We start from the raw sequence: 15,660 nt of genomic DNA, 5'->3' as shown, positions 1-15,660 counted from the left end.
TCAGTCTTCACACTCTTCTCATTCTCCCACTCCCTGTTGATGAGAAGCAGCCCTGTACCACAGTGCTGCCATCATCATGCTTGACAGTAATCCGTATGATTGTTGAATGGTCTTGAATGAGTGATGGACTTTGTTGGGTTTGCACCAAATGTAACACTTTGAAATGAGACCAGAAAAATTCAGTTTTTCTTTCATCTGACAAAACCTCTTCCCACAGTTATGCAGTTTTGTGAATGCTTTGTTGCAAACTCCATGTGGGATATGTGATGTGTTTTTTGCAGTAATGGCTTCCTTCTTGTCACTTTGGCATATAAACTGGCTTTATGGAGTGACCTGAATGTCACCAACTCATAGGCATTTTCTCCAATTTCAACCTTATTAAATTTGTTTAAATAAATATAATGAGCATCAAAGGAAACTTAACACTTAAAACTGCAACAAATTCACTAAGTTATCAAGAACATCACTATCTTTTGTAGTAGATACACTGAATTGTATTGATCAGAAATGGTACAGTTACATTCATTATGCTAATTAATGATTGATGATAACAAATAATTGATTAATTGAGTGATAAGTTTTTTTTAAGATGCTCATGATAAATTGAACAACTGGAGTTATGCTGTAATAACCCTAAACCCAGCCTCACACAGCCATGCAAAACCTGAAAAAACAAAAGGTTTATACATGTGCCATGGTCACTCTAATTCTACAGTTATAATCCCATTCTCTGTTCATGGTTAGTGTAACAGAATGTATAGGAGTTCCATTTTAATTTATTTTGTCTTTTTCTTAGTGGGCTCCACAGCATGAAGGAATAACTTGTGAGAAATTCAGAGAATGGCAGCTCTACAACAATCCTGAATATCAAGCAGATCGTCTTGAGCATTTCCTTAGCAGAAATGAAATAGGTAAGCAATCTGAAGTTAAGCTGGTGGTTTAAAGCAATCAAATATGTAGTCTGTTGTATCTCATAAGAAGAGTAAATGCTGGCACAATTTAGGAGTCTTTTGTTTTCAAGAGAAATGGAAGGTGCACAGCTTAAGGGGAAATTGACTGTGGCACATCGCACTTGCAGGTTAATATAGAGTTCTGACAAGAAAGCTACTTTTTTGTTATGGTGTAATGTTATGTGTAAGAATTGCAAAATATGAATTATCAATTAATCTAAAAACGGGGTTCTGAACCCAGCTTGCTATGGAAAGCAAATTATAAAAGGTAAAAATAATTACATTCCCTATAGGCAGGGAATACTGAGCATTAGATGATATATTTTAATTTTTACTTAAATAGCTTGGCAATAAAGTAATAACCATGCAGCAAAGCTAATAAAACAAATGTTCATTTCACATTAAATTACTTCAGTTTCTTTCTACATATAGATATTCACAGATTTGTGAGTTACCAGAAAGCCTGATTTCTTTAGATCTAAATAACAAATAATTTATTGGGGAATATGTTTTACCCAATTTTTATATAGCAAGGTGAACATTTTTAGCTCTGTTTGAAGTGTTTTTTTTTCTAATTAGCTTAAGGTTAAATATTAACTAGGATTTATTCTTTTTTTAGATTGTCCAAATTGTACATTTCGATTCTATCTGTCAAAAGGAGGCTGTCTACACTTCAAGTGCACCCAATGCCAACATGAGTTTTGTGGAGGATGCAACAAGCCATTCAGAGTGGGATCTGTAGGTGTTGTGTTCTTCAGATTGGTGCTGATTTCTTATGTGTCTTATCCACCATTTTGGGCACAAGCAATAGAATTGTAGAAATGCATGTGATTGATTTGTTTATATTCTTTTCAGTGTTGATTTTAACTTACCTTTTCGTCCCTCACAAAAAAAGGGTTGTAGAAGTACTACAGATGTATGAAAATTCTGCAAAATATTAAATCTTGATTTTACTTTCAATATAAAATAGCCTTGAAACAATCAGTGTGCAGATGTATATACTGTTAGAATTTAAAGCCTCCCTCCAGTTCAAATGGATTGCTATCTGCCACCTATTAGTACTTGATAGCATTTTTACATGTTCTTGAAAGATCTGAATCTGTAGACAACATAAAAGACTTCTGTTTGCAAAATATTTGTAGACAGATTATCAATAGATAGTAGGTGATAGATGGCTAGAGAAGTACTGTGTCATTGTACAGCAGTGCAAGTTTTCATTACTGCATGATGAACTCATTTATTGGTAATCTGCAATTCCCAGTTCCATTCCATCTCAGTTTCATTTCACCATTTCAGTTGTCCTTAACTCTGACTCTTAAGGGAGCTGTGAAATTATTGAATTCTTGAATTTCGTGAAGTACAAAACCTCAGCCTTTGTCCAAACTAAGAGAAAGAAACTAACAGTACAACACTGCCACCTCTACACTGAACAACGGGGACAGGGCACTGCTGTTTGAAACATTTTCTGGGGCTGCTGCTACTTTATTTTTCATTCAGAATGAGCAGTATGCACCAGGATTCATCTGTCTAAAGGTTTATTTTACTTTCAGTGCTTTTGGGATGAGTATAGTTGTCAATGCATATTCACACATGTGACCATTGGCTTCTGGCTGCATTACAGATGTACAGCTTGTATTGCTTCCAGCAGTGGTCACTTCTACTATGAAAGTCAGAGACTAGTAGCAGCTCTCCTGTTAATGCCGAATGTTTTTCAACATAATTATTTACCGACTGTATGCCATTTACAGTATGTTAGACAAAGTGTCAGTTTACGTGGTATAAAAATATTATTTTCCTATGTTAATTATAATGTTTTGGATTTGTTGCAATTATAAGTGATCTGTTTATTTTGTTGTGGCACGGAGGCGCAGTGATTAGCATTGCTGCCTTGCAGAGCTGGGGTCCTGGGTTCAATTCCAGATCTGGGATGCTGTCTGAGCAGTGTTTGTATGATCTCCCGGTGTTCGCATGAGTTGGCTCAGGGTGCTCCGGTTTCCTTCCACAGTCCGAAGACTTACTGGTTGGTTAATTGGGTTCTGGGAAAACTGCCTGTGGTGTGTGTATGCCCTGTGATGGACTGGTGCCCCCCTCTGGGATACCCCACCTTGCTTGCTGGGATATGCTCTAGCTTGCTCAGGACCCTGAATTGGATGAAGCGGTTAGAAAATGAGTGAATGTGTATTTGAATGCTCAGTATATAGGACTGTTGCAAATTGTTTTCAATTAAAACTATATATCCGTGGCATTGTCTATAAAAGTATTAAGAAATTCACTTTTTTCTCGTTACAAAAGCTATTTTTAAAGTTTCTCAGCTTTTTGTCTGATCCGTTACATAATCAGTACTCTGCTACTATCTGAAGATATTGAACAGCCACCTCAGTACAGGGAAATATGAAGGGCCCTTGTTGTTTATTTTTAATGAAAAAGTATGTGCCAATAAAGCAGAATTTAATTGAACAATTATTTTCCTAATGTGGACAATAGAGAACATTTAAATTGCGCATCATTCGTGAAAGAAACATTATTTTCAGTGTGTGATTGTCCTCATTCGTCAGGCTTGCAGCTTCTCAAAAGAATGCCATTTGAAGGGTCTTCATGCGCATCACCCCAGAAACTGCCTCTACCATCTACGAGACTGGCCTGTGAAACGATTGCAGCAGCTTCTTAGGGTATGTGCTGTTACAGTTATTTCTTGCTGGTTCTTGAGACAGAAAAGGAATATTCTGTAACATTTTTTTTCTTACAGAATTACAACATACCTTACTCTCTTGAAAACAGAGCTGAGGATAAAAGAAGCTCCACAGGTAGTGTTCACCGTTAGTAGAAGTTTTATTACGAGGCTTATGAGTGCTGTGTGTTTGTAAAGTGTGGACATACGGTTTAGACAACAGTGTTGGCTAAAGTTATTCTAAATCAGTGATCAAAATGATAAAAGGAGAAGCTTTTGTTTTCTAAAGGAACTGCAGAATGTTTAAGCAAGTCTAGGACCCCTGTTCTTTTTCCTAAAACCAAGTGCAGGTATTGCACTGTACTGTTTTGCACCAGGCTTTAAATAGATTATTCACATTTGTGTGAATTGAAGTAATTTACTTATTTTGATACGTCATGCCCAAAGTGGATGTTTTTCATAGGTAGATTGCAGTACAGTTGTGCTTAGTGATTGATTTGTATGGCCACATACAAACACTAATATAATTTTACAGATCATCTGTGGAAAATATGTTCTTTAAATGTTTAGAAGTAAGACTGCATTCAGTGTTTTGGTGTGTGTTTAAGGAATGTGCACTGTTTTGGAACATAAAGAAACAAGTGATGGGGTGGTAGAGGAGCAGTGTGGGAGACGAGCTCCAGTGCTTTATTCAGGATACTGCAAGTAAGTTTCAGCATCACTGATGTATTTGAATTTCATTAAAATTTCTAAATTTCCATTTTTTTGTACCATAAAACAGTTTGTCCCTTTATGTGCATCTATTAATTTACTTATCCAGAGACCTGCTATATAAAACAAATATACTAAATGCTAAATAGATCACATACAGTACCAACAGTGATTTATCAATGGAGTTGCCTACCCCCAAATATAGGATTGGATAAAAAGTGATGCCCACAGCTCTTACATAACACCGTTGTAACTTTTCCGATAAAATCTTTGTTTATGTAGAAGGACCTTCAGATGATAAGTAAAGCTCCATTTCTATTAAAAGAATGCTTGTATAAAATATAAATATGCCATGCCTGTGGTATATTTTAATATGTCATTTTTTATTCTAATTCATTTCCTGATTAAAACATTTTTCAGACTGCATTATAAAGAATATTTGGTGGAGCTCATAAATAACCATTCCCTGGATCCTGCAGTGATGTTCACTATTGATGAAATTGCTACTGAATTACAGCGCTGGAAACTTTCTGTCCCTGAGAAAATGGAAGGAGAACTTGCGGCACATTATCAACTTCGACTAAGACGAGTAAGATATTTCTAATGTTTACTGAGACAAATTTTTGAGGATTGAATTACAACCAGTATTAATGTCACCAGATTGAATGAAGCTGTAGTCCACAAACAGAGCAGCATATTAAAATAATTAACATATCAAGTAATAGGTTTATTCCATGCTGAAAAGAGAAGAAAGAAAACACAACATTTCGGCCATGGAGCCTTCTCCAGGTGTGCGAAAGACACGGCAGTAAGCAAAGGTAATGTAGCAGGAGAACAAAAGCTTGGAGAGAGGAGGAACGAGAGGCGGGAGCAGGGGACAGACGAGAGGTGTGAAATGAAACCTACAATGAATAGAGAACTTCTAAAAAAAATTGTCATGAAGAGAGTGGAGTGCAATAATTAACATATCGCCTTATGAAAATGATCAATGTTGAAGTAATTATACTACTGTGATAAAATAGAACCATATCACTGGTTGCTTGGCCTAATGCAGAATAGTTGCAAAACATTGCTATTCATCCCATTGAAGCAGATTCAACAGTTTAACAACTTCCTTATATTATGTTTAATAATATTGTAATTATGAAGCACTAACTGTAGATCTTTTTATATACTGTAGTTTTTCTACAGTCAGTACTTCAACCTGTTGGAATTAGACTATTTTTGGGGCACTGCAATACAGTACACTGATTCATTGCTTACTGTAGTAGGCTATATATAAGAGTTTATCAGTATAACCACTTCCAGGGTTATGTAAGTAAACTAACTTCACATAAAAACTCTCATGGGTCCAATAATAAAAGTTTACTTTAGATACATACAGAAAAAGGAAAGTTTATAATGTGGCAGTAAATTTTCCCTGGAGAAAGGTCTTAGCCAATTAGATGAACAAAAAAAGGTATACATAATAATTAGGCTTCCTGGGCCTCCTTGACTGGGTGACAGGTGTTTTTAACCTATTGTAAAGCAAATGAAAAATAGAGGAAAACCTTTGCTAAGTGTAGTACTTGGTTTATCTGCGGAAACAGTATAGAAAATTCCCTTTATCTTCAAAACTACTATCTGCTACTAATGTTAGATTTTGTCCTTCTACTTCTGTTATTCTTACGACTAACACAGTCTCAAACCATTAAGTTTAAGGACCTTGCAAAATGTATGGTAAACAAAGTCATAAATCATTTCTTTCAATGGCATAATTATTCTTTTCCACACTCTACAAAGTGTACAGCAGACTAATGATCCTTTACTTTACAACATAAATAACAGTTCAACAGCTTAGTAACACAGAAGCTCATCAGATCAGTAACAAGTAGCATTTTATAGGTATTCAAGAATAGAACACCACTTCCAACAAATCTTTTGCCCAGGACTCTACAACACTGTGGAATAAAAGTTATAAAGATATCTGCATTTTTAACACATTCTTACCATAATTCTTCAATTGTGAATATTTAGTCACTTAAGCACTTTTACAGTTAAGCACTGTGTCGAAGTTCAATCATGAGTTGAATTCATGTGTTTGTGGACCAGCATCCAGTCTGTGGTACGATCCTGCCTTGCACTCTATGCCTTCAGGCTTAGGCTCTGTCTAACCCTAACCCCCCTGCGGACAAGGTATCAATTGCCATTTTGGTAAACCTCAACAGTCTATTTGAAGCTAGAAAGGTTTTATAAATTCTACCCTCGAAACCATAACTTAACATTTATCTGTTTCAAAGTTTGTAATCAAGTTCCATGACTCTATAGTCTACCATTATACTCAGAAAAGCTTTGTAGTTTATGAATACACCTTGAATCCGAGGGATTGTGGGGGTATTTGCAGAAAACATGAAGACTTTAGTAATTTGTGCATTTTTTTTAATCCAACAGAAGCTAATTCAGGAAGTGAAGTTAATGCCAGACAAGAGAAATCTGAAGAAGACCTTATCAGGACTTTCATCTACAAGGTTCCCTGAGTCTGCACATGCTGCTTCAACAGAGAGGAGGCAGCATGATCTCCTTACAGACTTGCAATTGCTGGTGCTCAATGAATAAATGTTATTTAATTAGTTCTTCCACTAGGAAACTGTTAAATACTTTCTTGTGTCATGCATATTTTAAGTTAATGCTGGTAATTTTCTATTTAAAATATATATTTTTTAAAAAACAATTAAAAAATACAGTTTCTTTACATGTCTTAAAATAACATTTTTAGACGGCAAGAAACCTGTGATCATTTGTTTAATGGGTTATTCCTGTTTTAGCTACTCAGCTTTCATTAATGAGGCAGCAAATTATGGATTCATTGCATGGTGTAAATTTGGTACCATCTACAACTATTTTGATCATCATATGAATAAAATAGTACTTTTTCTGTTTTGGTAAGTTTTCGGAGAATCCTGGCATTATAATTGTGCAGTTTTAATTTTATACATTTTTAAGACAAGTAAGCTTGCTTTAACATTTCAAAATATATCAATCTTCTAACCACTTCAAGGTCACAGAGACACTTGAAAATACTTTCACTAAATATTATATACACAATAGATTCAGTCCAAATGGGAAAATTACATATACGAGATGTTGACTTTTTGTTGAATTACCTGATATTTTGTAAAATAGTCAATGTGTGTGTCTGTTGTTTTCATGCAGATTATTTCATGCAGCATAGTCAATAAAACAATTTGAATGTGAAAACAGACTGCATGATAATGAGTTTTGCATGTGGTCTACAAGTTAAATAGGAAAAAAGAAAACTTATAGTCCTTTAACATCAATGCATTTTGTGGCTTCAAACTCAGATGTTGGGAGACATTATGTGATGTAAAAACTTTTTCATTATTCTACAAAATAAAATACATTTTGCACTTAAAAGTTTTAAGTATAACTCAAATACAGCATAAGTGCTACACTACATCATTGAACACAAAGCACCAAAACTAACACCCGTGAAATTATCAAATTTGTATGAAGAGTTTGGAGCAGAGGTGCATAAACATGCATATTGCAAAGGAACAAGTAGAGATCAATTCCATGAGGTGGAGTAAAAGAGCAAAAGTAAAAATAAATGAATACCTATTTAATATATATCAAGAATTCAAAAAACACATAAAAATGCATACTGGTAAGTAATATATGGGATTTCATTATAATAGATTACATTATAATAGGAAAAAATAGTGTAGATTTCTAATTGGGTACAAAGATACCAATGTTTTCCTTCTTTTAAGATAATGTAAACTGCATGACGTTTACCTTAGCTGTGTTCTTTGATCCTTTTAAATACCAAATAATTCATGTACATTCAAAAAGAAAAAAAAATAATTTTACATAATTTATTTTTAATTCCTGAACCAGAACAGTGAATTCTATTAAACTTATTTCTGAATTTAAGATAAAAGCATAAAGAAACTGTGTTGTTTCAAAAACACCTTTGCACTGTTGCATCCAAATCAGGGTAGTTGAGCATATAGCATATGTTTGTGATTTAACAAGTCATCACTGTTTTTTTACTTGATAACAGAACATGGTATTGAGTGATCAGCACTCAGAAATACTCCAGAAACTATACTGACAGAAATACAGAGTAAATGAACTGTATACCAAATTTAAAAAATGCAGAATGTTTAATTAAGCATGAATCTGCACTAATGACAGATGTGTTCTTCACAGTAAAAAAAATGTTGTGACAGGGCTTAATTTAACATATATAAAATCCAAAGAACATGAGTGCTATCTAAACAGGTAACGTATTACACATCTTTGGTGACATCCAAGATAATAATTTATATCTTTAATATTATTTATGCTTCATATTATGGCATTTACTGGAACAATCTGACTGAAGTATGTTTTAAAGTCCTCTAATCAAGGGTCCACTGTCCTAACCACTATGCCAATTTAAGAAATAAATAAAAAGTATTTTCAAGCTAAAACACAAAATATTAATTAAGTCTTTCAAAGAGAAACTATAAAATAAGTTTACTTTCATACATCATCTCTTTCAACTTGAAACGTTTCAATTTCTTTTATAATTCTCTCTGCAATTATTTTATTGTTGGCTGCCAATGTTCTTCGGGACATAAGATCAAAAGGCCCGCCTGAAAAATAAAACATATTGAAGGCATCAGAAACCTTTTCTACCTTTGCTGTCTTCAAGATGATGTTGACAACAACATTCTTGAAGCTAACACATAATTACTTTCTGAAACTACAAGGTGTTCAGTACTAAGAATTATAATTATATCTAGATAAGTACCTACATTATGCTTTGTTCCTGTATTTGTAAATTCAAGTAAGAAATAGATATTTCTGCATAGAATTTCAAAGAGTTAAACAGTTCCTTATATATAAAAGAAATTAAGCATTATGTTTGACAGTTATTCTTTTTTGTATCTAAATTATAAACCTTATAAACTTAGGAAGACAGCAATCTGCTGCATCATCTAAAACCAGCCATATACCATTAAAAATGGTGACAATATTTGTAATAAGGAAATTGATTAACATGTCTAATCTATAATAGTTCTCTCACTGAAATGTTATATTTCATTTCTATTTGCAGGTAAGGGAAAATAATTTTTGCATACCATCCACATCTAGTAAGATACCACCAGCCTCTTTCACAATGACAGCACCAGCTGCTACATCCCAGCAGTGGATTCCAATTTCAAAGTAGGCCTCAGCTGCCCCCGAAGCCACTAAGCACATGTTTGTTGCTGCAGTGCCCACCCCTCGAAGCCTGAGAAAGCAGCATTCAATACTATCAAGGAAATGACTTTCACACAGCAACTCAAAATCAAAAGGCACATCCACATAAAAAAAAATCTATACCCTACAATCTTTTCATCAACTTGAGGTTACTGTAACAAAAATAGAAAGTACTTCTAATAAAGCATGTATATGTTATGCACATCAGACTGGGGAGAAACAACAGAATGTATTAATAAAGTAAAACTGTGAGAAGAAGGCGGTACACGTATAGTAAGACAGTCACGCTGCAGAAGTAAACTTATATTGTTTCATTACCTTCCAAATGTGTATGCGCAATAAAGAAAAAAAAATCAGGAGATAATTTTTAGAAAAAATATATTTAAGAAAATAGACAACAGACTTCTGGGACTACTCATCTGGAATGGAAATAAGGTCAAGCGGAAGAGGAAACTAGTACCCAGTCATACTTGAACTACCCTGTAATAGAGGGACCAGCCCCCAACAAAAGCCTGTTGTGTGCAAAAATACATGTTTTGTCAACTCTCCCCTACACAGTTCTGGCATTATGATCATTCAAAAACGTGAAGAATCATAAAACTACACTAAAACTTACCCATGTACTGGAATGGACAAGATTTTCTGCATGGTGGAGAAGATCTTGCTGACTACTTCTGGGTCTCTGTTAGATCCCAGCTCAGTGATGATAATGGACTGCTTAACGTCTATGAAAGAAAAATAGAAAATCTATTAATCTATTATCCTGTTTATCTACTATAAAAGCTACTTCATGGAGCACAGCCTTTTAGGTCATTTGCTGCCCATATGCCTGAAACAGGACTCAAGTCCTCAAATAAATTACAATACTTCAAACTTAATTTTGTAGTTATTAGTCACATATTAGACCTCCCCAGTGACCCCATGCTAAATCAATCATTGAGAACATATTCTGGGAGCCTGTATTGCCAGTACTAAAGGAACCGTAAAGCTGTTGAGTTCTGTCATGAATTCCTCCTTGTTTATGTCTCCTACGTGTTTAAAATATTTCCCACTTACCATCCTGATTTGATACTGACAGCTTGACACCATTACAAAATGCCCCTTTCCCTTTCCGGCCAGTGTACATTTTATCTTCAACACAGCTGTAAACGACTCCAAATTCCAGCTGCAAAACACATTTCAAGATATTTTTTTTATCTTAAAATATCTTAAACTTCCCAGCTATTAAATGACATAACATTCATGTATATAGATTTAAATTCTATTTGAGGGAAAGGTAAATACTGTCTTAGATGCTCTTTTAGATTAAATCTGTATTCTGTGTTGCACTTACTTATGCATTTTCATATTTTCATATTTGAGCAAAATTATAAATGATAAAAAAACGCAACAGAGAATTAAATTACTAAATGTGAATTATTCAATAGGCTTCAGATGCAGCTAATTCAGCTTCACGTCCAGGACATCTTTGCTTTGCTTTGAAATTGAAAAGAATTGTTACCTCCTTGTTGACAGCAAACCCAATGGACACTGCAACAAAGGGAAACCTAATAAAAAATACAGAACATACAGACAAATTAGAACTTCTAAATGGCCCCTGAATTTGAAAACCTGCTGTTTTCTATTAACTTTGATGTTACTACTTGTAAATGCTGCAAGTGGATACCTTGCAGACACTCCTAAAATTACAATTGACTTATAAACAAAGCTTCATAAGATGATTTTACTTGAGTTGTTTGGATATAGCAGCACCAGCCCACACATGTGAACCAGTCACTTTCAGGAACTACTAATTGCACTTAGTTCACTATGTTGCCACATACTGTATGTAGAGTATGTAAGTTTAGAGTCAAAACACTGTGTTTTCCTTCAATTTGTGTGGTCTCCCGAAAATGACACTAATCATGGATGATGAAATGAAGAATGCTAGTGATACAGTTTTATAAGAAAAATGGAAATTTGTAAGCTCTGACGTGAAATTAAACATCATAAAGTGTTCAGAGAACGGATGACGTCTCAAATGCCCTCAGATGCTGCAAGGAATTTCAGAAAAAGAAGGCTACTGTCCAGATTTCCCCAGATTTTTAAATGCCTCCCCCCATCAAATGAACCAGAGTGAACCAGAAATGAACCAGTCCTTGAAAGCACCCAGAGTTCCCCTTCAGAACCTCCACAGAAGTCCTTCTCATCCTTTCATTATGAAACTTGCTTTTCCACAAGAAATACTGTACCACTCCCAAAGTTTAAGGTGGCACCAACAATCAAGGTAAATAAAACTATTAAATTTTATTGTCCTACTACTTAATTACTTGTATTTAAACCGTACTGTTTTGTAATATTTCACTTTGCACAGCTCATCACACATCACTCGCAATATGTTTTAGCCCACAAAAGATTAAACAGGCTTTTGTGGGCTAGCCTAGGAACATACCCAGCACTTATAACATTGTTTCTATGGGTTCCAAACAACTAACTTACATCTTTGGAACTTAAGGAACAAAACACATTTGTAAGCTGGCAACTTCCTGTACAATATAAACAAGCCTTAGCCCTACACAGAGACCTTACTCAATACTAGTATTTCAGATACATTGAAGAGGTAGGCAGCTGTAGACTTCAAAGGAAGAAGTAGATACTCATTCCACACTCAAAAGTAGGAAGAGTATGAGGAAATACTTTTTTTTCATATTCTCGTACATATTTCTTCTGACATCTGAAGAAGACTCACCAATTAAAACACAATGGTTTTTTATTTTTCCTTTTCAGATACTTGCCTTACACCAATAGCATTATTAGAAGCCAAGGCAATGTAGAAACAATGTAACATTATGCACTACTGACATCAACTATTTAAAAACCAAAGCATACCACATAACCCCATTTTGAAAAGATAACATGGGATATGAAAAGATGAGGAAGGAAACTGAGACATATTGATTTTTGGTAAAAGATGGAGTTAAGGTAAGGGCAAAACATTCACTCAGTAAAAGGCCTCAGGTAGACACTGAATAAATTAAGAGTTAGAACAGTAGAACTATAGATTAAATGCCAACCCGTGCACAAAGTTTGTTGTGCCATCGACTGGATCGATGATCCAAGTGGGATTGTCTGTCAGTATGCAGGGCTGTCCAGCAGCAACAGACTCTTCACCAATAAAACTGAAATGAACAGAAAAGGAAAAATGATGACATTATTGTGGAGGAGAAACTATCTTTCACAGTGAGATGAGAAAGAAGAATAAGACTTCAAAAGGTATTGGGAACTGCATAAGAAATAATATAACATAGTATAGAATTCAAGCACAAGCTATCAACACAATAATGGTCAGCCACATGGGAAAATATATTCAATTAAAAAAAATAATTCTATTAATCAGCAAAATATAACTCTAATTATATTTTCTATTTTTCATTATTATTCTGTGCTGTTCTAACTACCAATTAAATTCATTTAGTGAATACCCACCTGTGGGATGGATACTTCTCTCTGATAGCTGTTATAATCAGCTGTTCCACTTTTTGGTCCGTCTTTGTTACTAAGTCCACTGAAGAAGTTTTATGCATTATTTTCATTTCCTTTTGTAAAGCTTCTCTAATAACCTGGAGTGAACAAAAAAGGTTGCTTTTTTAATTCAAAATAAACATCAAGAAGGCACATTTTAGAAAAAACAACACATAATACCATTTTTAAGAATTTCTTACTAAGAAACGAAAGTGTTCTAATTTTGTGTTAGCAGGAAAATCTAGTAGACTGAAATATCATACATCTGGGAGGGACAGGTTATACTTGCTTGGACAGTTATGTGTGAAATAAGTACAAGCCGACAACTCACTCCTCCAGCATCCCTTGCAGCAGCCACTGCATGGTCCATTGCCTCTTTCCAAGGGTCAGCCATTTTGTCCAAAGTTTCTAAATGTCAAATGAATATATGAATAAATGACTTCTTATTAAAACATTAAAATGAATCCCAACTAAAAAACTGAACTGCATCCTTTGACAATGGCAAATCTACAAAATGACTCTTATTCTGTTATCTGTAAAGGAAAATAAATCTCAGGAATAACTGCTAAAGGGCGGAGCGGTGGCTCTGTGGTTAAGGATCTGTGTCTGTGGCTGGAAGGTTTCCAGTTGTATCTCGCGGCCGGCAGAGGAATCCTACTCTATTGGGCCCCTGAGCAAGACCCTTAACCCCAACTGCACCAGGGGTGCTGTATAAATGGCTGACCCTGCGCTCTGACCCCAAGCTTCTCTCCCTGTCTGTGTGTCTCATGGAGAGCTAGCTGGGGTATGCCAAAAGACAAATTCCTAATACAAGAAATTGTATAAGGCCAATAAAGTAATATTATCTATCTAAAATCAACATTTATAAAATACAAAATTGAAAATAAATAAATATTAAACTCATAAAGATTAAATGTAGGATCATTTAAATTACACAATATCATTAGATACTGTCATTGACTGCTGACTTACAGTATGTATCTAGCCTGCTTCCTATCTGAAATTCTAAGCGGTCTCTGAAATTTAAATTTTGCTAAATATAAATAAAAACAAATCCTTTTAGTTTCACATTGGTATGCTTTAATGTGATTAATATACAATTCAAGAGCAAAAGAAGCAAAATCAATATTGTTTATTGTAAATATAAAGTAATAACATAATAAATAATAATGTGCTCATTTTAGACCGTTTTTAAAATAATAAGCAGAAAAACTTAAACTTAAAAAAGATACACCAAAATGTAAAATCAGGTGTGAGTGCATCTTATGCACTATTAATAATAGCAGCTTTCCTTATGTCTCAACTTACACATATATTCCTATTTCACAATTTCAGTTAGTTTTGTAGGCCAAATAAGATTATTTAGTTGACTTTTCTCACGCACACAGACTTCCGAGTTCCTAAGACACTTCTTCCTAATAAAACAGACTAACTGAGCAAATATAAGAGCATTAGGATATAGATATTACCCACAACGTGTATCCACAATATTCCAAATTTAAGGATCTAAGACACCGTAGCTCACACCCCACATAAACTCGACATATACTATACCTACTTAAACACAGACTAAGAACTAGTTACCCCGTATTTGTAGGTAATTAAAATCAACTTCATGTTGCAAAGAGTAATGCAGTTCTTTAAGTATATAGACTACAATATCAAAGCATCACTGAAAGATGCACAAAACTACCTAATTCAGCTTTGCTGTGCGCGAGTTTCAGCTGGTGGTATCAGGCTACAGACATATACTGTACTGTACCTTTTTCAGTGCAGTTTTGTCCTCCTTGGTCCAGTGGTCAGCTTTACTGTACTTCTCAGTGCTCTAGTTATGCCTCCGCAGTGAAACTAATCGAAGGCCAGACAACTGGGAAATCACTATCACAATAATAGATTCATATTCATCAGTATAATTTACATTACCGCCTTTGGGGGTAAAAAAAGACAACCACAGAAGGGATATGAGGTCGAGTTAACGAGCAAAGCTAGAATCACAACACAACGAGCTTTGAACTTCCTACCTCCGTCTCTCCTTCCTGTTTAGCACGTCACGAGTTCGTCTGATGCGGCTAAATTGCTGTCTTAAAGGAAACACTTGCAAAATCCTAGTTTCCTCATTCTGCTACGACTAATATAATACATTTATAGATCTGAGATCTGCATACAATTTTGAAACGAGTGACAAAATTGGGAAAAGGGAAAATGCATTTAGGCAAGATTACAAAATACACACGCGAACAAACAACCTGGACGTTCTTACTAAAGAGAAAAGCCATAATCCGTATTTTTTCCAGAAAATTGGTGTCTGGATGAAACTCCCCTGCTTTACAATCCACACTCAACGAGATTAAAAACATTTAGTGTTTTTTTCCTAGTAATTAGACACAATTGTAAGTGCCTTCATTAGGGTGGAGAGTGAATTCCTTTGAATTCTGCAAAATCTCCATTTTAAAAATGTACCCTCTTTAAGTGAAATTGAATTATTAATTTACTGTTCATTACTTTTACTTTATTAACCCTTTACAATTTATTGCATTAGGAATTATCTTTTCGCATACCCCAGCTTGCTCTCCATGAGAC

At 34.7% G+C, this 15,660-nt stretch overlaps 2 protein-coding genes across 7 annotated transcripts in view; one reads left to right on the top strand and one right to left on the bottom strand.

Annotated features, from left to right (window-relative positions):
* LOC107078305 (E3 ubiquitin-protein ligase RNF31) overlaps positions 1-7,743 on the top strand; it is a 30,120-nt gene extending 22,377 nt beyond the window's left edge. For 5 of the 6 annotated variants that reach the window (XM_069191006.1, XM_015354864.2, XM_015354862.2 and 2 more), the window contains 7 exons: positions 797-911; positions 1,570-1,688; positions 3,506-3,619; positions 3,697-3,754; positions 4,227-4,323; positions 4,750-4,918; positions 6,760-7,743. In XM_069191006.1, coding sequence (XP_069047107.1) covers positions 797-911; positions 1,570-1,688; positions 3,506-3,619; positions 3,697-3,754; positions 4,227-4,323; positions 4,750-4,918; positions 6,760-6,924 — 837 coding nt within the window. In that variant the 3' untranslated portion in view covers positions 6,925-7,743. Of the gene's footprint in view, positions 1-796; positions 912-1,569; positions 1,689-3,505; positions 3,620-3,696; positions 3,755-4,226; positions 4,324-4,749; positions 4,919-6,759 lie in introns of those variants that run through there. The other variant, XM_015354866.2, reaches the window with a different exon arrangement.
* A 601-nt stretch (positions 7,744-8,344) lies between these two features.
* Positions 8,345-15,120, bottom strand: LOC102698019 (inositol monophosphatase 1-like). The gene is made up of 9 exons (XM_006634424.3): positions 14,843-15,120; positions 13,412-13,488; positions 13,045-13,178; positions 12,633-12,737; positions 11,081-11,126; positions 10,636-10,744; positions 10,196-10,304; positions 9,459-9,610; positions 8,345-8,969 (listed from the first exon to the last, which is right to left on the bottom strand). The coding sequence occupies exons 2-9, from the start codon at positions 13,472-13,474 to the stop codon at positions 8,857-8,859; spliced, it is 831 nt and encodes a 276-aa protein (XP_006634487.1). The 5' UTR covers positions 13,475-13,488; positions 14,843-15,120; the 3' UTR covers positions 8,345-8,856.
* Between the last annotated feature and the right edge of the window lie 540 nt (positions 15,121-15,660).

Source organism: Lepisosteus oculatus, chromosome 6 (assembly GCF_040954835.1).
Source record: "Lepisosteus oculatus isolate fLepOcu1 chromosome 6, fLepOcu1.hap2, whole genome shotgun sequence".
NCBI lineage: Eukaryota > Metazoa > Chordata > Actinopteri > Semionotiformes > Lepisosteidae > Lepisosteus > Lepisosteus oculatus.
Note: the sequence above shows the minus strand (reverse complement) of the source record. Positions and strands in the feature narration are given on the sequence as shown.